This window comes from Pristiophorus japonicus, chromosome 2, assembly GCF_044704955.1.
Source record: "Pristiophorus japonicus isolate sPriJap1 chromosome 2, sPriJap1.hap1, whole genome shotgun sequence".
In the NCBI taxonomy this organism is placed as follows: Eukaryota; Metazoa; Chordata; class Chondrichthyes; family Pristiophoridae; genus Pristiophorus; species Pristiophorus japonicus.
This window is the reverse complement of record NC_091978.1, coordinates 39283119-39309435: the sequence shown is the minus strand read 5'-3', so window position 1 is coordinate 39309435 and position 26317 is coordinate 39283119. Positions and strand designations below refer to the sequence as shown.

Below are 26317 nucleotides of genomic sequence, written 5' to 3'. Positions count from 1 at the left end.
GAACATGATGCAAGGGCACGACAGCTCGGTTATCAGAGGCTGTGTGCATTTGCAGCATTTTCACATTTCCAGCATTCGCTGTTTTTCTCTATTGAAACTCTACTTTTGAGGGAAAAAATTGTTTAATAACTTACTATGAAAAATAATTTTCCTCTTCCACGCACCTTTGTGTAATTATGTTTAAACATGTGAATTGCCACCAGTCTCTGCTCTTGAGCAGAATGTGAGCTGTGAGGTAATTTAGAATTTAGCAATACTGCACTGAAATATCATCGGGCTATGTGTTTGAGTGCAAAAATCAGCGACTACAGTAATTTTAAAAGTGAGATGTCATCCTCTCAGTTTCGGAAAGTGTTAATTATAAAATCCAATGATGTGAAATGTACTTTAATTAAAAATTATACGCCCTTGTATTCACACTTTTTTTTCGTGTTTCCTGCAGTATTTAAACAAAAATCCTCCCTAGAAACAGTTATGGCGATGTGCAAAGTTTGGAAAGTTTTAGGGACGCTCTTGGTAACGGTGCTGGGCTGTGTGCAGTGCTTGCCCGTGGACGGGGAGCCTCTGTGCACGGCAGGGGGCCGCGCCAAGTACAGCCTGATCTTCAACGGCAAGTGGAGCCGCCTCGCCTTCCCCAAGCAGTACCCCCTCTACCGGCCCCCGGCGCAGTGGTCCCCGCTGATGGGTAAGTGTGTTTTGTTCCCCTGTCACCGCTCCAAATGCGGCATACGCAATTTGATCTCCAACTTTACAGAAGTTTAATGTAACTAAACTGATAAAAAATTACTTATGGCCGAGCTTCTCAAATGTAAAAGACAGATGGATTGTTCCCGCCACTTTCTGATGGGCTCGACTGTCTCTAAAATTACTTTTAAAGTGAACTTAAAAAAAAATCCTCCCTCAATTTTAACACACAGATTTCACCCAATAAATATTTTCCTCCCCAAATGAAGCTCCTTTTAAAATGGACTTTTGAAACCTATTAAACATTTGCTCTTTCTGTGAGGATCGAACTGCCACCTGGCGGATACTTTATCTTCAAATTATAAGAGGCGGCACTCTGATTTCAGTTACTTAAAAAGCGAATTGGCGAATTCTCCTTTAATCGGCCGGAGGATGAACATATCCCTCGAGAAAATGTTATCTCTTATTTCCAGCCCCACTGTTATTTTGTTGACTATCGCAATTTTAAAAAGACCCCCGGTCATGTTGCAACTTGTTGCTTTAGATCAATGAGAAGAGTATATTATTTTGGGTGGCTTTAAAAAAAATTGCAGTAATCAACATTTGGTATAACTACCCTCAGGGCACGGGGTGAGATTACTTGCAGAAACTCCGTTACCTCGGAGGAAGTCCAAGAACTGAATTCACGACATTGTCTCGGGAATTCCTGTGTAATATCGCCACTCTAACTATAACTGTACTGACGGACAGACTCTCACTGTATTTCCATCCCTTCATTTCTGTATCTGTGCCTCGCTTCCTCTCTCTTACTATCTCTGCCCGTGGCCTCGCTTGCCCCCGCGCCGATAGCTGTTTATTTATTTTCGTCCAATATATCATGTTAATTGGTTTGTCCAACTTTATCCGTTCTTACTTTCATTGCTGCTGTATATTTCATTGGGCGAAGTGAATCTCTTTTCTCAGGGATCTCTCTCTTTAGAAAGTTCGTAGCCTTTCTTTTCTCTGTCCAAAAATATTGTTGGATATATAGAATTTGCTTTAAAAAAATTGCAAGTTGAGGAATGAGATTTTTTTTTAAATCCCCAGATGTGTTGGTGTCCATAAAATCATTTGTGAATTACCAGAATATCCACACTTGTGGGGCCCACCGAAAATATTTATTCCATCTTGCTTGTGACTGCATATTTTCGAATCTTTGCCTTTTAAAAGCAGGAGAATATGCTTTATGTTTATCATATGTGCACCCTGAAATACTTGTTTTATTTTAAGTCCAGAGGTTAGTTAGTTCATATAAATTTGGGGAGAGAAGGGGAGGGGTAAAGACAAGATGTCTGGTAATACGGTTATTATCTTATGCCAGCAAATGCAGTTTATTGTGGTTTATAATCTCCATAAGGAAGATATTGTAGTGCAATGGGAAGATATTTAGGTGTCGGCCTTGGCTCAATGGCAACACTTTCACCTTTTGAGTCAGAAGGTCATGGTCTCACTGCAGGACTTGAGCATATAATCTAGGCTGACACTTCAATGCAATACTGAGGGAGTGCTGCACTGTTGGAGGTACCATCTTTCAAATTAGATGTTAAACCAAGGTTCTGTCTGCCCTCTCAGGTGAATGCAAAAGGCACTATTCAAAGAAGAGCAGGGTACATGTGTGCTGGCCAACATTAATCCGTTAATTTATACCACTAAAGCAGTTTAATTGGTCATTTATCTCATTGTTGTTTGTGGGACCTTGCAATGTGTAAATTGGCTGCCATGTTTACATTACAACAGTGACCACACTTCAATATTAATTCAATGGCTGTGAAGCACTTTGGGATGTCCTGAGGTCCTACAGTGTTATATAAATGCAAGTCTTTCTTAAATACCGCTACCCTCCTGCCATTTTTGCTCTTCCTTATGTCAAAGGTACCCCACTTCCCTTAGTGACATTGGCAGCCTGGCACAGGCTCATCTCTCTGGACTATAACTGGGCAGCACTTCATCTACCAGACAATCTCCCTAGCTCTAATTTATAGAATGACCATCTAGTTATTCTACGTGTACATATTTTTCACTATGCAGGTAGAAGCAATTGAGAAAGCAAATGGTATGTTGCCGTTTATTACAAGAGGATTTGAGTATAAGAATAATGATGTCTTGATGCAATTATATAGGACCCTAGTGAGAACCCACCTGGAGTATTGTGTATAGTTTTGGTCTCCTTACCTAAGGAAGGATATACTTGCCATAGTGGCAGTGCAATGAAGATTCACCAGACTGATTCATAGAAACATAGAAAATAGGTGCAGGAGTAGGCCATTCAGCCCTTCGAGCCTGCACGACTATTCAATATGATCATGGCTCATCATGTAACTTCAGTACCCCATTCCTGCTTTCTCTCCATACCCTTTGATCACTTTAGCTGTAAGGGCTATATCTAACTCTCTTTTGAATATATCTAACGAACTGGCCTCAACAACTTTCTGTGGTAGAGAATTCCAGAGGTTCACAATTCTCTGAGTGAAGAAGTTTCTCCTTATCTCGGACCTAAATGGCTTACCCCTTATCCTTAGACTGTGAACCCTGATTCTGGACTTCCTCAATATCGGGAACATTCATCCTGCATCTAACCTGTCCAATCCCGTCAGAATTTTATATATTTCTATGAGATCCCCTCTTATTCTTCTAAATTCCAGTCAATATAAGCCGAGTCGATCCAGTCTTTCTTCATATGTCAGTCCTGCCATCCCGGGAATCAGTCTGGTGAACCTTTGCTGCACTCCCTCAATAGCCAGAATGTCCTTCCTCAGATTAGGAGACCAAAACTGTACACAATATTCAAGGTGTGGCCTCAACAAGGCCCTGTACAACTGCAGTAAGACCTCCCTGCTCCTATACTCAAATCCTTTCGCTATGAAGGCCAAGATGCCATTTGCCTTCTTACCGCCTGCTGTATCTGCATGGCAACTTTCAATGACTGATGTACCATGACACTTACGACTCGTTGCACCTCCCCTTTTCCTGATCTGTCGCCATTCAGATAATATTCTGACTCCCTGTTTTTGCCACCAAAGTGGATAACTTCACATTTATCTACATTATACTGCATCTGCCATGCATTTGCCCACTCACCTAACCTGTCCAAGTCACCCTGCAGCGTCTTAGCATCTTCCTCACAGTTCACACTGCCACCCAGCTTAGTGTAATTTGCAAACTTGGAGATATTACATTCAATTAATTCGTCCAAATCATTAATGTATATTGTAAATAGCTGCGGGCCCAGCACTGAACCTTGCGGTACCCCACTAGTCACAGCCTGCCATTCTGAAAAGGACCCGTTTATTCCTACTCTTTGCTTCCTGTCTGCCAACCAGTTCTCTATCCACATCATTACATTACCCCCAATACCACGTGCTTTGATTTTGCACACCAATGTCTTGTGTGGGACCTTGTCAAAAGCCTTTTGAAAGTCCAAATACCTCACATCCACTGGTTCTCCCTTGTCCACTCTACTAGTTACATACTCAAAAAATTCTAGAAGATTTGTCGAGCATGATTTCCCTTTCATAAATCCGTGCTGACTTGGACTAATCCTGTCACTGCTTTCCAAATGCGTTGCTATTATGTCTTTAATAATTGATTCCAACATTTTCCCCACTACCGATGTCAGTTCCTATGGATTGGACGTAGCTGATGTAACCCCAATTTTTAAAAAAGAAGGGGGAGAATACACGAATTATAGACCGGTTAGCCAACTGATCCAGAGAATGTTGGAAAATGACCACCAATGCATCCACTTCCTTAAGTACTCTGGGATGCAGACTATCTGGCCCTGGAGATTTATTGGCCTTCAATCCCATCAATTTCACTAACAGAATTTCCTGACTAATAAGGATTTCCTTCAGTTCCTCCTTCTCGCTAGACCCACAGTCCCCGAGTATTTCCGGAAGGTTATTTGTGTCATCCTTCGTGAAGACAGAACCAAAGTATTTTTTCAATTGGTCAGCTATTTCTTTGTTTCCCATTATGACTTCATCTGATTCTGGCTGTAAAGGACCTACATTTGTCTTCACTAATCTTTTTCTCTTCACGTAACTGTAGAAGCTTTTGCAGTCAGTTTTTATGTTCCCTGCAAGCTTACTCTCATATTCTATTTTCCCCCTCCTAATTAAACCATTTGTCCTCCTCTGCTGAATTCTAAATTTCTCCCAGTCCTCAGATTTGCTACTTTTTTTGGCCAATTTAAATGCCTCTTCCTTGGATTTAACACTATCCCTAATTTCCCTTGTTAGCCACAGTTGAGCCACCTTCCCCGTTTTATTTTTACAGACAGGGATGTACAATTGTTGAAGTTCATCCATGTGATCTTTAAATGTCTGCCATTGCCTATCCACCGTCAACCCTTTTAGTATCATTTGCCAGTCTATCCTAGCCAATTCACATCTCATACCATAAAAGTTACCTTTCCTTAAGTTCAGGACCCCAGTCTCTGAATTAAATGTGTCATTCTCCATCTTAATGAAGAATTCTACCATATTATGGTCACTCTTCCCCAAGATGCCTTGCACAACAAGATTGCCAATTAATCCTCTCATTATACAAGATCCATAGAAACATAGAAAATAGGTGCAGGAGTAGGCCATTCGGCCCTTCTAGCCTGCACCGCCATTCAATGAATTCATGGCTGAACATGCAACTTCAGTACCCCATTCCTGCTTTCTCGCCATACCCCTTGATCCCCCTAGTAGTAAGGACTTCATCTAACTCCTTTTTGAATATATTTAGTGAATTGGCCTCAACAATTTTCTGTGGTAGAGAATTCCACAGGTTCACCACTCTCTGGGTGAAGAAGTTTCTCCTTATCTCGGTCCTAAATGGCTTACCCCTTATCCTTAGACTGTGACCCCTGGTTCTGGACTTCCCCAACATTGGGAACATTCTTCCTGCATCTAACCTGTCTAAACCAGTCAGAATTTTAAACGTTTCTATGAGGTCCCCTCTCATTCTTCTGAACTCCAGTGAATACAAGCCCAGTTGATCCAGTCTTTCTTGATAGGTCAGTCCCGCCATCCCGGGAATCAGTCTGGTGAACCTTCGCTGCACTCCCTCAATAGCAAGAATGTCCTTCCTCAGGTTAGGAGACCAGAACTGTACACAATACTCCAGGTGTGGCCTCACCAAGGCCCTGTACAACTGTAGCAACACCTCCCTGCCCCTGTACTCAAATCCCCTCGCTATGAACGCCAACATGACATTTGCTTTCTTAACCGCCTGCTGTACCTGCATGCCAACCTTCAATGACTGATGTACCATGACACCCAGGTCTCGTTGCACCTCCCCTTTTCCTAATCTGTCACCATTCAGATAATAGTCTGTCTCTCTGTTTTTACCACCAAAGTGGATAACCTCACATTTATCCACATTATACTTCATCTGCCATGCATTTGCCCACTCACCTAACCTATCCAAGTCACTCTGCAGCCTCATAGCATCCTCCTCGCAGCTCACACTGCCACCCAACTTAGTGTCATCCGCAAATTTGGAGATACTACATTTAATCGCCTCGTCTAAATCATTAATGTACAGTGTAAACAGCTGGGGCCCCAGCATAGAACCTTGCGGTACCCCACTAGTCACTGCTTGCCATTCTGAAAAGTACCCATTTACTCCTATTCTTTGTTTCCTGTCTGACAACCAGTTCTCAATCCATGTCAGCACATTACCCCCAATCCCATGTGCTTTAACTTTGCACATTAATCTCTTGTGTGGGACCTTGTCGAAAGCCTTCTGAAAGTCCAAATATACCACATCAACTGGTTCTCCCTTGTCCACTCTACTGGAAACATCCTCAAAAAATTCCAGAAGATTTGTCAAGCATGATTTCCCTTTCATAAATCCATGCTGACTTGGACCTATCATGTAACCTCTTTCCAAATGCGCTGCTATGACATCCTTAATAATTGATTCCATCATTTTACCCACTACTGAGGTCAGGCTGACCGGTCTATAATTCCCTGTTTTCTCTCTCCCTCCTTTTTTAAAAAGTGGGGTTACATTGGCTACCCTCCACTCGATAGGAACTGATCCAGAGTCAATGGAATGTTGGAAAATGACTGTCAATGCATCCGCTATTTCCAAGGCCACCTCCTTAAGTACTCTGGGATGCAGTCCATCAGGCCCTGGGGATTTATCGGCCTTCAATCCCATCAATTTCCCCAACACAATTTCCCGACTAATAAGGATTTCCCTCAGTTCGTCCTCCTTACTGGACCCTCTGACCCCTTTTATATCCGGAAGGTTGTTTGTGTCCTCCTTAGTGAATACCGAACGAAAGTACTTGTTCAATTGGTCTGCCATTTCTTTGTTCCCCGTTATGACTTCCCCTGATTCTGACTGCAGGGGACCTACGTTTGTCTTTACTAACCTTTTTCTCTTTACATATCTATAGAAACTTTTGCAATCCGTCTTAATGTTCCCTGCAAGCTTCTTCTCGTACTCCATTTTCCCTGCCCTAATCAAACCCTTTGTCCTCCTCTGCTGAGTTCAAAATTTCTCCCAGTCCCTGGGTTCTCTGCTATTTCTGGCCAATTTGTATGCCACTTCCTTGGCTTTAATACTATCCCTGATTTCCCTTGATAGCCATGGTTGAGCCACCTTCCCTTTTTTATTTTTACGCCAGACAGGGATGTACAGTTGTTGTAGTTCATCCATGCGGTTCTTTAAATGTCTGCCATTGCCCATCCACAGTCAACCCCTTCCGTATCATTCGCCAATCTATCCTAGCCAATTCACGCCTCATACCTTCAAAGTTACCTTTCTTTAAGTTCTGGACCATGGTCTCTGAATTAACTGTTTCATTCTCCATCCTAATGCAGAATTCCACCATATTATGGTCACTCTTCCCCAAGGGGCCTCGCACAACGAGATTGCTAATTAATCCTCTCTCATTACACAACACCCAGTCTAAGATGGCCTCCCGCCTAGTTGGTTCCTCGAGATATTGGTCTAGAAAACCATCCCTTATACACTCCAGGAAATCCTCCTCCAACTTATTGCTACCAGTTTGGTTAGCCCTGTCTATATGTAAATTAAAGTCACCCATGATAACTGCTGTACCTTTATTGCACGCATCCCTAATTTCCTGTTTAATGCCATCCCCAACCTCACTACCACTGTTTGGTGGTCTGTACACAACTCCCACTAGCGTTTTCTGCCCTTTGGTGTTCCGCAGCTCTACCCATGCAGATTCCACATCATCCAAGCTAATGTCCTTCCTTACTATTGCGTTAATCTCCTCTTTAACCAGCAATTCTACCCCACCTCCTTTTCCTTTCTGTCGATCCTTCCTGAATATTGAATACCTCTGGATGTTGAGTTCTCAGCCTTGGTCACCCTGGAGCCATTTCCCCGTATTCCCAATTACATCATATCTGTTAACAGCTATCTGCATAGTTAATTCATCCACCTTATTACGAATGCTTCTCGCATCGAGACACAGAGCCTTCAGGCTTGTTTTTTTAACACTCTTTGTCCTTTTAGAATTATGATGTAATGTGGCCCTTTTTGATTTTTGCCTTTGATTTCTCTGCTCTCCACCTTTCCTTATCTCCTTTCTACCTTTTGCTTCTGCCCCCATTTTACTTCCATCTGTCTTCCTCCATAGATTCCTATCCCCCTGCCATATTAGTTTAAACCCTCCCCAACAACACAAGCAAAAACTCCCCCCAGGACATTAGTTCTGGTCCTGCCCTGGGATGGGGGGGATTGTCCTATGAGGAGAGATTGAGTAGGCTAGGCCTATATTCTCTCGAGTTTAGAAGAATGAGAGGTGATCTCATTGAAACATATAAAATTCTTACATGACTTGACCGGGTAGATGCAGGGAGGTTGTTTCCCCTGGCTGGGGAGTCTAGAACCAGGGGCCACAGTCTCAGAATAAGGGGTTGGCCATTTATGACTGAGATGAGGAGGAATTTCTTCACTCAGAGGGTGGTGAATCCTTGGAATTCTCTATCCCAGAGGGCTGTGGAGGCTTAGTGGTTGAGTGTATCCAAGACAGAGATCGCTAGATTTTTGGATATTAAGGGGATTAAGGGATAAGGGGAACAGGCAGTAAAGTGGATCTGAGGTCGAAGATCAGCCATGATCTCATTGAATGGTCAAGCAGGCCCCTATTTTTTATGTTCTTATGGTGTAGTAATGGTGACTACTATGCTTAGCTATTTTTTTTTCTGGCATACAATATCACATATTACTGATTTTCTTTTGGCTATGTATTACTGTTTTTTATCCATGATTAAAATCCTAAAAAGTGTTTTTTTTTAAATAAAGTTTTTCCTCTTCCTTAAACAGTGGTCACTCACAGCAGTGACTACCACATGTGGCGGATAGGTGAATATGCCAGCAATGGAGTACGGGAATTTGCGGAGAAAAGTGAGGCGTGGACCTTGATGCGAGAGGTGGAAGCATCGGGAGAGAAAATCCAGAGTGTCTATGGGGTTTTCTCAGCACCAGATATCCCCAATGGTGTAGAACAGACCTCAACTGAATTTGAAGTGCATGCCAGACATTCTCTTGTGAGTATTCATTTATTGGTGTTACTCAGGCTCCTCTTAGCCTGTAATTTAACCTACTTGGGAAATGTTCCATTGTCTCTGAATTAATACATTAAAAAGTTCAACAGAAATCATTTAAACATAGTGGAGGAGAAATTCGGGAGTGGTAACTTTTAAAAGTTGGAAAAATTAGCAGCAGGCACTAATGTTTTCTGACGTTTAAAAAATTCTGGTGTTTGCGTTCCAGGAAGGAAGTGTAGTGCTAAATCAAGTGCTCCACTTCCTTCCTGGAGCACAAGAGGCAGCAGATGGGGCTGCGCTGAACATTGGGCTGTGCAGCGCTGCCGTGATGGAAGGCTCTTTCTCTCCCTTAAAGGGAAGGGCCATCGCTGCACGCACTGCAAAAGAAAAACTTACCTTCTCCCTGAATACGACGGGAGTCGATCTTCTTCTCGCCGTGCTCGGTTGGTAAGTGCTTAGCATCCCAATATCTTGTCCTCTCCCCGCCCCCCCCCCCTCACCCACCGAGGCGATAACAAGAGATGCCAAGGAGGACAATTTCTAGGCCAGTGTCTTAAAAAAAATAGTGTTATTGTTGGGAGTCATGATTTGACAAAGATCCACTCAGAACCTAGAACGTCACAATCTGTGTTAATGACCTAACCAAGCAAAAAACTGTATTACACAACGTGGAAGCAATTTTAACGTGGGCGATGGTGGAAAATGGGTGATGTCAAATTGGACACATATTGTACACCATGGCTGATTTTTTTTTCCTTTCCATGGAAGTCACTGGAAAGGAATATCAGGCGTGGTGTATAATGGATGGTCAATTCAATGTCGCCCATTTTACACCATTTCCAATAGTTACAATTACCCCAGTATATGTAGATATTCACCAGTATTCATCATAAGATGTCACACTGCATCAAATTACTTGCCCTAGTTAGTGTAGAAATGAGGAGATAAACAATGTATTTTTAGCAATAGGAGACTGGCGTCCTTGCGGATTAACAAATGTGACAGAGTTTCATCAGTAAATCATTGGGTAAATGCAGAGCAGCAAGCTCCTTGGGTTGATCCTCTGACTGTGCTGAGTTAGCCGATCTCAGCTAGGTGATGATGGGGGCTCCAATTCAACAATTGCACTGAGCAGTCATCCCTGCTGGAAAGTGGGAATGATTGGAGACTGGGTGAAGGTGGGTTGCAGTGTTCTTACTATCTGTTTTGGGAGGGGGTGCAGGGGAGGTAAGTTGATTCTCTTTGGGATTTATAGGCTCCATAATGATATAACTGTACAGGGTATTGGTGAGGCCACACCTAATGCGTACAGTTTTGGGCTCCATATTTAAGGAAGGATATACTTGCATTGGAGGCTGTTCAGAGAAGGTTGAGTCGGTTGATTCGGGAGATGAGGGGGTTGACTTGTGAAGATAGGTTGAGTAGGTTGGGCCTATACTCATTGGAGTTCAGAAGAATGAGAGGTGAGCTTATCGAAACATATAAGATAATGAAGAGGCTCGACAAAGTGGATGCAGAGAGAATATTTCCACTCCTAGGGGAAATTAAAACTAGGGGGCATAGTCTCAGAATAAGGGGCCGCCCTTTTAAAACTGAGATGAGGAGGAATGTTTAAAAAAATAGTGTTATATATTTAAAGTGGAGATAGATTTTTGAGCGATAAGGGAATAAAGAGTTATGGGGAGCGGGCACGGAAGTGGAGCTGAGTCCATAATCAGATCAGCCATGATCTTATTGAATGGCGGAGCAGGCTCGAGGGGCCAAATGGCCCACTCTTGCTCCTATTTCTTATGTTCTTATACGTGGTGATTGAAGCTTTGAACTAAGCCAACCCTCTGTGGTAATTAACTACCAGAATCAGGCAGGCTCATAGTCCTTCAGAGAAGTGTTGACGATTGAATATCTAGCTCACTAATGGAACCTGGAAGGTAGACCATGCCTGGGGATTGGGATTTTTTCCATTTGGTGCCTGACAATCCTGCGAGCAAGTCCCCTAATGGACAAATAGTTACTCTATGGCAACAAGCTTCTTGCTTTAGCATGTACTGCTTGAGCATAACCATTATATACATCCCCAAGTCTTGACTCTGCTAACTTATTCCGAGGCATCTCTGGGCTTGGGTGAGTGGGGTTTGTCTCCATGGGGAGAGAGATCGGGCAAACATAAATTCTACATATAAATTTTTCAATAGCTCAAAATGTTGCTAATTTTCTATGCATGCCAAATACCTGGCTGGTCAAAACCAAAAGGCCCACCCATTGGGAAATAGCCTGCTGTTTCGGTGCACGTGAAGAGTGGCATGGGTGGCCGGTATCAATGGAACCTTGTGCCAGCAGGAATTAGCCCCTTTTAAGCGAGTATGGAACAAAATTGGACTTCAACTGATAACCCAGACATTGTCCTGAATATCAGTTGATGATGTAGTTACTGAAAGTGTAGTTGGGCATGGGCTCGTCACAAGTTGAGCTGCAGGTATACCGAACATTCCCTTACTTGTATAGTGGAAAATTGTGGCATAAATTGCAGGGATTTGCTCTTCATAGTTCATGTGGAGAAATTGTGGCTTGTTGTGAATATGTGATTGGTGCTCGGTTGTTAAACATGGTTAAATGCCACAGTAACAGGACATCACTTTTCCCTCCCATTTCCTCGGTTCATGCTGTTGCGCTTCCCCTTCTATTCCCTCTTTCCCTTTCTCACATCCCCATTCAAGATGGCATTTATCTCCTTTGTCCCAGTTCATACTCACAATTCTCAACCACCCCCACACTTCGTTCATGCAGACTGTTCCTCCCTGCTCCTCTCTCCCCTTCAATACATGTGCTAATTTTAGTAGATGGAAAATCATTTCGTAGGGTGCATTGATCATTATTCCCAAATTCCTGAAAAGCACCCCCATCATGAAACTCTGTGCTGGTGTGCGAATTGGTAAAATGGCCCCACTTTTGTTTTCTAAATAGCTCCCTAGGGTAATTGAGAGGCAGGTAGGTTGGTACCAGAAATTTATTCCTGCAGATTCAGTAGTGGAACCCACCAACTGATGTTCTTTATGTTTAATGCACTTGGAATAGGTGGGATTTGCGTAGGTGGGTTTACTTTGTTTACAGTTACAAACAGGAATTGAATCGTGTTTTCAACTGTAGGCGAGATCGAGTAATGTTTGCATGAGAGTTCTTTGTTTGAAAGGGCCATTGTTACCATGGCAACTTGTTCTTTCCAGATACTTCACCATGTTTATATAGAGATGAGTGGAGCGATGAGATGCTATAACATCACTACATCATCTTGTTTGTCAAAGGCAGGCAGAGGAAATGTTACAAGGACACCCTCAAAGCCTCCCTGATAAAGTGCGACATCCCCACTGACACATGGGAGTCCTTGGCCATAGACCGCCCTAAGTGGAGGAAGTGCATTCGGGAGGGCGCTGAGCTTCTCGAGTATCGTCGCCGAGAGCATGCAGAAATCAAGCGCAGGCAGCGGAAGGAGCGTGCGGCAAACCAGGCTCCCCGCCACCCTTTCCCTCAACGACTATCTATCCCACCTGTGACAGAGACTGTGGTTCTCGTATTGGACTGTTCAGCCATCTAAGAACTCATGCTAAGAATGGAAGCAAGTCTTCCTCGATTCCGAGGGACTGCCTATGATGACTATGATGATTTACCTCCCTGCTCAATCTGTGTAGAACAACATTGATCATTTGTAATAGAGCGTGTGAAAGAAAATGCTGCAAATACACAGGGTAATGTTTTCAGGTCTAGACCCTTCATCAGAATTGAAAGATAAGTAAGGCCCAACACCCCCCCCAAATGCAACCAAACAAAACAAAGACGGAAGAGAATTGCCAGTAGGAGTCACTGGGAATGCTGAATCCTGTCACAGAGAGGAGACAATTGATTAACGGCCAGGAAACCTGTTTTGTGGAAGCTGGTGATGGTGTGTGAAGAACATTTCAATGAGTCAAAAAGTTACTTTTATGCCCTCTTATTCCCTATCTAATTCCGATAGTGACGGGGCATAGGAAAGCTGGACACACAAGCTGATTCTACGTAGGTGCTACAGGAGTACAATGCTGACTGCCTCCTGCACAGCCAGTGGTAATTAGAAGCAAACTTGCCTGATCTCAGGAGGCCAGTTTTCTTAGTGGTGAGCCTCAGTGAATTCAGCAAGTCCATTCCAGGATCACGTTAACCCTAATACACAGCACATCCACACCAGGGCTGTTGGTGATCCCAGCGTGTCGTTAACCCTAATACACAGCAAGTCCACTCTGGGGCTGTTGGTGGGCCCAGCGTCTCGTTAACCCTAATACACAGCATGTCCACTCTGGGGCTGTTGGTGATCCCAGCGTGTCGTTAACCTTAATACACAGCACGTCCACACCAGGGCTGTTGAGGATCCAGCATCTCTCCAAACTAATACAAATGCCGCTTGATTTATATAAGACTAAGAGCATGGGAAAACAGCTGTGAATGCAAAATTAAATAAAAACAGAAAAAGCTGGAACACATATCACTTTCACCCAGCACATCTTCCAGTAGTTTTTTTCCTTCTTTACCTTGCCTACTTGCCTGGGAACTAGCTAAAAAAACCTTCAAAAACAGTTAAACCCATAAGCAATCAGCACTAGGCACGAGTGTGTTGAAATATATCCACAGCCACCTGTCGCTCTCTGTTCAGCACGCATTATCACAATACAGAAGGATTAACCACATTCCTTGTGCTTATTCCTAGATGTCCTTCATGGTTCATATTGTGCCAAGTCCAGACTGGTTCGTAGGTGGTGACAGTTTTGATCTGTGTGACGGAGATAAATGGAAGGAGCAAATATCTTTAGACCTGCATCCTTATGATGCTGGAACCGACAGCGGTTTCACCTTTTCTTCTCCAAATTTTGCTACTATTCCCCAGGAGACGATCACTAAGGTATTATGAAAAATATCCATAAAGTATAACTATTTAAATATGAATCCAGTGTATGTTACTAGTATTTCTGTGCTCAAAAATATCTATTCTATCTTTCTAAATGTCTCGATGGCTTGGTCGATTAATACAGCATGTGGTGTAGTGTCTATCTGTCTGTCTAAATAGCTAGATGGCTTAGTCGATAAATGCAGCATATGGCGTGGTACAGACCAAGAAGATTCCAGGCTTGTTTCCTGGAATGTGCTGAGTTAGCTGGTGTGGTAGCTGAGGTGCTATAGTTGGCCAAAGTGCTATGTGTGTTGATGACTTGAGCTTGGCTGTAATGCATCTATGGTCAAGGGTCAATAAGGAAAGGGAACTTTGAGGTACTGAAGGACAACGGTACCTGTACCCCATTACAGGTCAGTGTAACCCAGGAGATGAGGGGATACATTTTGAACAAAATAATACCAGTCTTATTTTTCAAATTCACATTATATTTGTCTCTTATATTGGAGTACAGTGCCTTCTTTATTAGGACTATTTTGTATGCATTAAGTGTAGATACTAACTTTCAAGACCACATGGGTCCCTTCAGCTCTATATTAAAATTTTGTGGCCCATTATATTATAATTACCCAAAACATCTCTATTTCTTTATACTTCATCTTCACACACAAACTATATTTTTTTGTCGGTTAACTGTTAATTTGACATTACTAGATCTCTATAACTTTGGTAAAATTGTCTTGTACATTAACATAAACTCATAACTCATTTACCCTCTAATTTAAACCAACATTTTCATGGTTCAGAGATGGATGTAAAATTGTCACTAACCTGACACTTGTCTGTTGAATGTGCTTCCATCATTTAGATAACGTCGAGCTCACCAAACCACCCCGCAAACTCTTTCTTCTATCCCAGACTGAAAAAACTTCCTCCGATCGCCAAAGTGACACTGACCAAGCTGAAGGACAGCCGGTTAATTGGGATTTCTGCAGCTCAGTCCAACCTCATTCCCATGGGCAATGAGATAGATGACTCTGTGTCAGGTGAGATGTATAACATTCTTGATTATTTCCCACTAAAAGCTACATTACAGTAGACTTGCAATACAGCATTTTGTTTTTTCTACTGGTTGATTTGAATTCCAAATTTCCATGGTTTCAACAGGACTGCAAACCTAGACTGGGACTAATTGGACAGGCCTTTCAAAGAGCCAGCACAGGCACAATGGGCTGAATGTCTGTATGATTCTGTGATCTAATCAGCCAAAGCCACACCAATCATTATTGTTTTAAATTTCAGGTCAAGCCAAATATTTATCCAGCTTTTTTTTTAAAAACTCAATAGCTACACTAATCCTTATCATATTAAGTTCCAGTTTTAGCCAGATATTTATCCAGTTCCCTTTTTTTAAATGAGTTAGTCAATATAAGAAAACTTGGAAGGAGGAAAGACCATCTAACCCATCAAGGCTGCTGCTCCTACACTCCATGCTTGACTGCCTCAATCATGGGCTCTTTCTCTGCACTCCTAAATTAAACAGACTGATTAATATCTTAACTCTCAATCCACTTTCCAAACAGGTAGTGATTGATCGAATTATCCCTTTAAAAGTGTCAATTGATCTCCAGTTCTGGCTAATTTTATTAAGATTTATCTTAACAGAATTATAACTCAAGAGGGTATGTTAGTCCCCTTTCCACTGCTTATCTTTTTTGTTCCTCCTCGGCCTTGTGGTCGAGATGGTTACTCGCAGGCCACTGATAGCTCTGCACTTTCACAGCTGCTGAGAATTAAACAACTGTCCTGATAAAGTCTCCCGGCCCCCCCACCTACCCCCCACTTCCCGGCCCCAACTAAATGTAAACCAGCCTGACTAAATAGAATTCCTATCTTACATAAATAAAGGTAAAAGAGAAATATAGAATCACTGGAGCGCATACTCTAGGCTGACATTCCAGTGCTGAGAGGAGTGCTGCATTGTCCAAGGTACTGTCCTTTGGATAAGATGTTAAACTGAGACCCCATGTTTTATCCAGTTGTTCAGGTGAACTTTAAAGATCTTATGGTATGGCATTATTAAAAGAGCAGTGGTTCTCTTGATGGCCTGGCCAACATTCCTACCCCCAGCCAACATCGCCAAAAGCAGAATAACTTGACATTTATCTCTTGTCCATGGGATGGTGCTGTGTGCAAAATAGCTGCCACATTTGCCGACAAAACACTTCAAAGCAATTCATAATTCTTGAGACATTTTTGATGAAGAGTAACATAAATTGGAAGTCTTTGTAGTTTTATCAGTTAATTGACCAATAATGATGATTTTAAAAAACCAAACTGATTGTATTTTACTTCAAAATGTACCTTGAGATTTATTTTACTTTCTGTTTGCAACAAAATATATTTCTGGACTGAATAATTGCAACTGATTGATCTGTTCATTTCAGAGACGCCCCTGGACTGTGAGGTTAATACATGGTCTTCCTGGGGCCTGTGCATGGGGAAATGCACAGAGATGGGTACTAAGCACCGCACTCGCTACATCCGACTGAATCCGGCCAACAGCGGTAATCCATGCCCAGAGCTGGAGGAAGAGGAGCCATGTGTGCTGCACAACTGTGTCTAACAGGGACGCCTGGTGGCCAGAGACCATATTGACACCCTTTCTTGCATTTAAAGGGCTGAATCTTGCCAAGTATGGATCCCCATGCAATGCAAATGAATTCAACTAATTGTTAGTGATTCAGGGTTTTAAATGACGGCTGGGTTGACAGTCATTCCATGTAAACGCTAATACTTTTTTTGTCAGTTTAACGTCTACTAAATGAAGACTTAATTTTCCCTTCGCCTCATTTATCATCAATATCTTAGTGTACAGCAATTAGTATAAGCAATAATTCAAAACCATACTGATGGATACACAATAATAAGCTAATCTCTTGAGCAAACTCTTCGATTAGAATGCAGCCTGGGAATCACTCCCAGCATCTTGCATTATTTATACCGTGTACCATTTCAATTTAACATGAGCTTTTGTGTTATTCTCTGTTTTTGGTGTTGGTGTGGATGGCAGCATGTGAGTGCCTTCCAGGTTCTTGATCCATGATGGTATTTGTGTAAGAAGATTAACAGCGGTTAGCAATGTACATTTTATAATCTGCATTTAATTACCTGGCAAGTCTATGTGCGGTAGCTAATTAATAGCTTTAAGAAAATAACGAAGGGAATTGATTTGAAACTGGTGTTAATTTGTATTTTGTGTGTGTGTTCTTTAGTTAAAAGCTTCCTTGTTCTACAAAGGCGAGTGAGTGGATCTTAATAGATCACAATCATTGTTCTTAGGCAGACAATATACTATTTGAAGACCTTGTACACTAATGAATATCGAGTTCTATTGCAGTGACCTGATTACTCATTCTGAGAGATTACATTATCCACATTCACAACCACTCCCTGAGAAAGAGGGTGCATTTTGACACTGAACTACTGAAATGGCAGTATGATTTTACTCAGTTGTGTCCTCAGAAGTTCAACCTAAATTTAAAAATGTCAATATCATGCTTGAATTAAGGGATTTTTTTCAACCTGGTCCGATTTTTCCCTTTTGAGTGTATTTAAATGTCTTTATTGCTGGGCAGGAAGATCCATGTATTTCAATATGATGTTTGTTAAACCTTGTTTTACTTAATTTGGCTAGATACCTTCTTGTGAAGATTGTGCCCCTTTAAATGTCGCCAACATGATTTATTTGCGCCCTTTCATTGAATTAACCCAAGTTACAAGACTCAGTTAAAATCATGAAATGGACTTGAAATTGACCGGGTGCGTCAAACCGTTTCAGAGAAAAAGTTACCCAGGTGCTAAAATCGGGTGCATAAAATACCAACTAGCTACACCTTGTAAAATGTGTACAATAGGTTAAATACAAATGGATCCTTGAAATATGAACAGCTGTAAGATTGCTTGAGTGTGTCATTAAGCCGCTGAAACTGATGGAAGCTCTGGTCCACCAGCCATTATCTGTGATTCACCAATTAACTAACCACATATATCTGGGAAATCCGATAAAGGTTCAAAAATGTGTAGATTTCAGTGATTTAACATGCTGATGTGACACACTGTGTGGTGCTATGGAAAGAATAGGATGCAAGGTAATGCCTTGCCAGAATGTATGTTATGAACTATTGATTTCAGCTCTATGTTTGTGGGGAAGCATCAAGTGCAGGCCAGGCAACTCCTCATTAAAAGGTAAAGAAAATCTGAGGAAGAGACACCCTGAGTTTATGTAGCACTAGTGGCCAATCATGGAATGGAATAGACAAAGTCATGGGACCCCCGTCTCTGGGAGTCTGTGCTTTAAAAAAACATCTAATTCTCGAGATTTGGGTATCTCTGGCGAGGTCAGCATTTATTGTCCTGAGTTTGATACAACTGGCTTGCTAGGCCACTTCAGAGAGCAATTAAAAGTCAACCACGTTGATGTCGGACTTTTCCAAATGACATCAGTGAACCAGTTAGGTTTTTATGACAATTTTTTCCCTCTTATTTCCAGACTTTTAAAATTGAATTCTATTCTCAAACTGCCATGGCAGGATATGAACTCATCTTCGGATTAGGATGGATTATAAGTACAGTAATATAACCACAATACTACCATACCCCTAATGATGCATGGTGCTAAATAAAACTAGTGAGAACTGTAAGGGGTAAACGGGTATATTCATTAATCTTCCACTTTTCAAATAAAACCCAGCTTCATTAGAAATCACACCATAATGACGTATAACGGGATTTATTTAAGTCATTGAGAAAAGATCTTTTCATTTACTGGTGACTGCTATGTTCAAAGGTTATTGGTCTTTCACACTTGTGAAGTAAATGAATGAGAGGTGATCTCATTGAAACATGTAAGATTCTGAGGGGGCTTGACAAAGTAAGTACTGAGAGGTTGGAGAGTCTAGAACTAGGGGGCATAATCTCAGGATAAGGGGTCGGCCATTTAGGACTAAGATGAGGAGACATTTCTTCACTGTGAATCTTTGGAATTCTCTACCTCAGAGGGCTGTGGATGCTCAGGCATTGAGTATATTCAAGGCTGAGATCGAGCGTAGCTCATGTAACCCCACTTTTTAAAAAAGGAGGGAGAGAGAAAAGAGGGAATTATAGGCTGGTTAGCCTGACATCGGTAGTGGGAAAAATGTCGGAATCAATTATTAAAGATTTAATAGCAGCGCATTTGGAAAGCAGTGACAGAATCGGTCCAAGTCAGCATGGATTTATGAAAGGGAAATCATGCTTGACAAATCTTCTAGAATTTTTTGAGGATGTAACTAGTAGAGTGGACAAGGGAGCACCAGTGGATGTGATGTATTTGCACTTTCAAAAGGCTTTTGACAAGGTCCCACACAAGAGATTAGTGTGCAAAATTAAAGCACATGATATTGGGGGTAATGTATTGACATGGATAGAGAACTGGTTGCCAGACAGGAAAAGAGTAGGAATAAACGGGTCCTTTTTAGAATGGCAGGCAGTGACAAGTGGAGTACAGCAAGGTTCAGTGCTGGGACCCCAGCTATTTACAATATACATTAATGATTTAGACGAAGGAATTGAATGTATTATCTCCAAGTTTGCAGATGACACTAAGCTGAGTGGCAGTGTGAGCTTGAGGAGGATGCTAAGACGGTGCAGGGTGACTTGGACAGGTTAGGTGAGTGGGCAAATGCATGACAGATGCAGTATAATGTGGATAAATGTGAGGTTATCCACTTTGGTGGCAAAAACAGGAAGGCAGAATATTATCTGAATGATGACAGATTAGGAAAAGGAGAGGTGCAACGAGACCTGGGTGTCATGGTACATCAGTCATTGAACGTTGGCATGCAGGAAGCAGGCGGTGAAGAAGGCAAATGGCATGTTGGCCTTCATAGCGAGAGAATTTGAGTATAGGAGCAGGGAGGTCTTACTGCAGTTGTACAGGGCCTTGGTGAGGTCATACCTTGAATATTGTATACAGTTTTGGTCTCCTAATCTGAGGAAGGACATTCTTGCTATTGAGGGAGTACAGCGAAGGTTCACCAGACTGATTCCTGGGATGGCAGGCCTGACATATGAAGAAAAACTGGATCGACTAGGCTTATATTCACTGGAATTTAGAAGAATGAGAGGGGATCTCATAGAAACATATAAAATTCTGACGGGATTGGACAGGTTAGATGCAGGAAGAATGTTCCCGATGTTGGGGAAGTCCAGAACCGGATTCACAGTCTAAGGATAATGAGTAAGCCATTTAGGACCGAGATGAGGAGAAACTTCTTCACTCAGAGAATTGTGAGCCTGTGGAATTCTCTACCATAGAAAGTTGTTGAGGCCAGTTCGTTCGATATATTCAAAAGAGAGTTAGATGTGGCCCTTACGGCTAAAGGGATCAAGGGGTATGGAGAGAAAGCAGGAATGGGGTACTGAAGTTGCATGATCAGCCATGATCATATTGAATGGTGGTGCAGGCTCAAAGGGCTGAATGGCCTACTCCTGCACCTATTTTCTATGTTTCTATGATAGATTTTTGGACTCTTAAGGGAATCGATGGATATGGAAATTGGGCCGGAAAGTGGAGTTGAGGTCAAAGATCAGCCATAATCTTATTGAACGGTATGGCCTACTCCTGCTACTAATTCTTTTATGTTCTTAAACAACAAATGCACACTAAGTATCCATGGCCAGCGGTAATGCACCATCAAAGGATAAGTGAGCCGAATAAATCACAATCCAAGTGAATTATGCATTTGTGATCACGGCTGATGTTTATTTCATAAGCTAGCTCATGTGCTCCTAATCTACATACAATATATAATTAGTACGTTTACTTCAGTACGTTTACTTCATGTAGCAGATGATATTGCTTTTTTATCTTCTTTTATAAATTCCTGTTCAACAAAATCATAATTGGAAGCGAGGCATAGTTTAGATATCTGGTAACGGTGCAGTAACATGCTCTTACCTATGCTATGTGTACATGTATATATCATGTGTATTGAATATTATTTCTTTTTATGGAAAGGCTAATCTCCCTCTTCAAGGCCTTGAAAGGGGTACAGCACACATTTACCAGAATGATACCAGAGCTTAAAGGTTTAATTTATGAGGGCAGGTTGCATAAACTTGGTTTGTATTCCCCTGAATTTAGAAGGATGAGAGCGTGATCGAACAGAGGTATTTAAAATGATTAGGGAATTTGAGAGGGTGGATACAGGGAAACTATTTCTTCTGGTGGTAAAATCCAAAATGAGCTAGGCCATTGAGGAGTGAAATCAGAAAGCAAGGGGTTGTGGAAATCTAAAACTTGCTTCCCCAAAAGGCTATGGATGTGGGTCAATTGAAATTTTTATGGCGGCAGATTGTGTGGTGAGACCATGTCCTGTCTTGGAGAGTCGAGACATATCCAGCCTCCCGCAGTGCATTTGGGAGCCTGATTTAAATGTAATGGTTGCAGGCTGCAGAAGGCAAGTGCTCTATGTAGTACTCCTTGTGAACCAGGAGGAGCAGGAGTGCTCCCCCGGCCCCTCAAGCAAACCTTCTGCCGATTGAGACCTTTCCTCACTGCCCACCTCCCCCCCCCCCCCCCCCCCCATCCACTGCCCCTCACAACTTCCCTCCCTCCCGATTACTGGGCTCCGACCTAACCACCACCACCCCCGATCTTTCTTAATTACTGGGCACCGTTCCCAGGTGTCCACGGCTCTGGCCTCCTGCCGCAAGCAGTCCTGCCTGGCAACCGGTCGGGCCTGTCAATCAGGCTGGCTGCCAGGCAGGAAACAGAATAAAAAAACTTATAATGTGGTATTGCCATTAACTGTGGCAGCACCTCTGGAACCCCGGGGTCCCGCCACAACCATGCTCCCCCTCTCCCTTCCTGCCTCCTCATATAGTGAGGCGGGGTGGGGGTGGAGGAGAGGGTCCAGAACGAGAGGGCGTAATCTTAAAGTTAGAGCCTGGCCATTTAGGAGTGAAATCAGGAAACACATTTTTACACAAAGGGTAGCTGAAATCTGGGAATCGCTGCCCCAGCAAGTTATGGATGCTGAGTCAATTGAAATGTTCAAGACTGAGATAGAAAGAATTTTGTTAGGTAAGGGTATCGAGGGATATGTAACAAGGGATATGGAACAAAGGCGGGTAATTGGAGTTGAGGTACAGATCAGCATTGATCTAATTGAATGGCGGAGCAGGATCGGGGAGCGGAATGGCTGACTCCTGTTCCTATGTGCAGTTGAACTCGTTTAACAATGTATAACACTAACTGAGGTCTGTTGTGCACTCACTTTTACGTTTAGTGGGTTGCACAGAATGATTTGCACTTGTACTTGGTTATTAATTTTGAACATTATTGTGCATTTTTTTTAATACTGAAAGGACTACTAGAACTTGTATCGCTATAGATTGCTACTATCCTCTGCCTGTGGGTTATCATCTGTACTTCTAAAAGGCTGTTTCTTATCCATTTTCCCACTTTGTTTCCAATGAACATGTATTTGTATATAGTTGTACATTGTTGTATTTAATTCTATAGTTACCTTAATCTAACATCTTTTATACTTTTTTGTATCAAATTAAAGGGAAAAAAGTGTTTCAGTCACCATATTTTTCTCGTTTATAAATACAGGTTCTTGATCGAAAGTTTCATTCAAGCATTCATTTTAAAAAAAATATTCCTTTGCTCATTTTTGAATATGCAATCACAGCCCCTGATCTCATTAGATTCTCGTAAGGACCTTTCTAGTCTTTATGGGGGGCTTTGGTTCGGGTGGGAGGTTAAAAAGCTAAAAATCTGAAACAGAAACCCACCCCATCTCAAACCCGCCCACTTCCGGTTTTAACGGCGGCGGGCGGCCAATCTGCTTGCAGGGGGCGGGTTGGTCATTTAAATATTTTAATGAGGCTGCATGCCTTCACTTTAACAGTGATTCTATTTTTAATTGCCGTCCACAGGGTTTCCCAGGCCTTGGGAAACCCAGCTGGTAAAATGAGGCGAAAAGGGCTAGATCCATGAGGTAAGAGCCTTTACAGCACTAGTGGTGGAGCGGGAGTGTTTCTTCCAGACCCAACTAGCCTACCCAGTAAAGCCCCCAGTAATCTGTCTGCTCCGGCCCCCCACAATCGAACCACCTCCAGCCCCCCCCCCCGCCGACTATCAGCTGCACCGCGCCTCCCCCCCGCTCACCGATTGGACCCCCAGATCACCATCTGCCCTCCCCTGTGATCAGATCGCACCCCCCTCCCAACCACCATCTTCCCCCACATGATTGCATCCCCACCTACTACCACTCTCCGCTGCCACGATCTCTTCTGCCCCACCACACTAGACCTACCTGCTCTCAGCCGAGCTTGGCTGCATCGTTGTGTTGCAGGATTTCCCGCCTGTCAATCTGGGGCCAGGAAACCTCCATGAAAAAAATGTAAAGACATTCTGCAGTTAGGATGTTTTTTTTCTCGGTTTCACAACCTCAAAACGGCTACCGCCCCTCAACGCCACCTCCCCTCCCCACCTCTGAGCTAATATCCAGCCCTATGTCCCTAACCAGCTGATGCTGCTGGTTAGCTTTGATTTCATCCTCTGTTCCTCCTGACAAGCCTGGCTGTGATTGGGAAGTCGCCATCTGATAAATCACTGGGAAAGCCCATAATCTCACACCTTGTGGCACATCGTAAACACATCAATGGCTGTGCTGTTCTAAATTTGGTATCTCCAAGTATTCCTGAAATGAGCCCTGAGGGCCTGCTCCAAGGCTGGAATTTTGCCAGCGCTGAGACGGTGGGTTTTGAGGCAGCTCCGTCCGCTGTCAACCCACCTCCTCACTAGTTTCCCCAAGTGTCGGGTCTGTCAGCGCTTTACAGACCCGACACCAAGTAGCGGGAGTGGCAATTGACATAATTAACAGCTTGTTAAAGGATAATTTAACAACATTTTACCATGTAGTTACCATTTTTCCTGCTTTTTGACAAGGTTCACGGCGCTTAGCTAAGTAGGTCAGGTTTCCAATGAGTATACATTCTCCTGATTAGCTACAGCTGGAAAAGTGGTATACAAGCTCCTATTTCACAGCTGTTTACTTTCCAATCTTAGAAGCTGGACTTGGAACACACTTTTCAGTTTCATTCAGGTTAGAAGTGTTTGGAGTAAACTCTCTATCCACTATCACTGCCTTCAGCAATCTCTCTCACCTTTGACAGATCGCTTCTGTCATCTCAACCTCAGCTGCCATCTACTCCAGCAGCATCGGTGCCCTTAAAAAAATCTCACCTTGGTCCTCAGATCATCCCCAACACCAACATCAATAAACCCACGAGCATCACCAACAACAACACCAACCTTCTCCACAATCAACTGATGCTGCACAGGACACGGGCATCAACACCCGACCATATTGCTGCCAGGGATGGCCTCACCATGGCCACATTTACTTCAGTTGAAGATGTACACCTTGGCTGCCACAGGCTGCGCCAGATTGGCACCACCCCACACCAGCACCGTAAAGCATTCCTACAATGCCCAAGCCATTCCTTTCACACTCATCACCATTGCGGGGGGTAGTGTTGTCTCACCATTCACTTCAATTCACTAAGCCAACTCCAAAGGTGCCCACAAATGTGTCCAAGAACGCAAGGTGTTGAAAATAAAGATTTCAATGGTGAAATATTGCAAAGTACCACAGTACAGCAGGACCTGGGGGTACTTGTGCATGATACACATCAATGGCTGTACTGTTCTAAATTTGGTATCTCCAAGAGACGAGTATTCCTGAAATGAGCCCTGAGGGCCCGCTTCCTTTTAATTGGCCAGGAACCTCACTGGACGGGTTTAACAAGCCCAATCAGGAGAAAGTCATGGCAAAAGCCGGCATGGAGACAGGAGTGGGGTCAGAACCCGCCACCGATGTTGACCACCTCGCTCCCGGTCGGGTAGGCAAAATCGCGACTCAATTTTCTGTTTCTGGAAAAGCAGTGTTTTCTCTCATTGACAAACAGAAGAACGTAACATAAATAGGAAATTACCAAGTACAACTCATACACCATGAAGACCAGCAAAGCCCACCACTTTTTAATCAACACCACATTTTTTAAACTGACAAGCAAAGGATATCTTTCCAATGGCTTATTATGGTGTGGTACTGAGCCATTCAAAATAGGAAAGTTCCAAGTACAACTCAAGGCCTGGGCGGAGTTAGTGACAATGGGATTACCAATTAGCTGCAATGTTCTTCGAGGCTAAAAGGGAAAGAATCAGTAGAGTTCCCACTCATCCCTGTCCAGTGACCCCTGCTAGAATGGCAGATGTGCGATGTTAGAACTATCATGATCAGGTGAGATGCTCTCACAGTTAAATAGCCTACTGAGGGCCAGACTTTCCATAAAGGCCCTCAACACCCGATTGCCTGCTGAGAAGGATCGCTAACACTTGGCAAAAAAAAGCGGGCGAGAATTTCCATTTTGAGGGTAAAGGTCAGTAGAACTAATCGCCCGGTGGAAAATAATGGGCGTTGCACACTCATTCTCGGCGGTTTTCTCGGCGGGTAAGTGCAAAGTTAGTCAAATGGGCGGTCGTTAGTAATGGATGGTAAGTACAAAAATTTAGGCCGAGGCTGTGGTTGGACCTATAGAGGGGGGGGGGGAAACAAAGAAAAAATTATTATAAAAAAAACACATACAAACCATTCCCAAGACAGTGGTAAAATCAAAAAAAAAATTAATAACCTTTAACTTACCCTTCTTTGCAGGGTCCCCACCTTACCGCCCTGTAAAAGCAGCTGTTACAGGGCGGGTCTCGCGGCGATCTGGACATCGGCGGTTGAGCTCAAACTTACGCCCTGACGGTTGGTCTTGGCATTGCACATGGGCGGTCTGGTCCCGGCGGGCGACTTCAGATGTGGGCGATAACGCTCGAAAACTTACCTGGAAACTCTCGCCGGGCGAAAAACCAGCTGAAACGCCTAGAAAATTGGCAACAATGAAGCCGAAAGTCTGGCCCTAAGACTCAATGTTTAGACTCACACATGAAGAATGAGCAGAGTATATGAAGTTGACAGGAATTGTGGAAGGGAATATTCAATTATATCGAATGCTTGATAAAGAGCAAAACAAATGCGCACATGAGGATCTCTTT

At 43.0% G+C, this 26317-nt stretch overlaps 1 protein-coding gene across 1 annotated transcript; it reads left to right on the top strand.

Moving 5' to 3' along the window:
• Window positions 1-446: 446 nt before the first annotated feature.
• Window positions 447-16783, top strand: spon2b (spondin 2b, extracellular matrix protein). The gene is made up of 5 exons (XM_070861717.1): window positions 447-685; window positions 9022-9245; window positions 13978-14169; window positions 15026-15203; window positions 16605-16783. Exons 1-5 carry the CDS (start codon window positions 475-477, stop codon window positions 16781-16783), a joined length of 984 nt encoding a protein of 327 aa, XP_070717818.1. The 5' UTR covers window positions 447-474.
• The last annotated feature ends 9534 nt before the right edge of the window (window positions 16784-26317 follow it).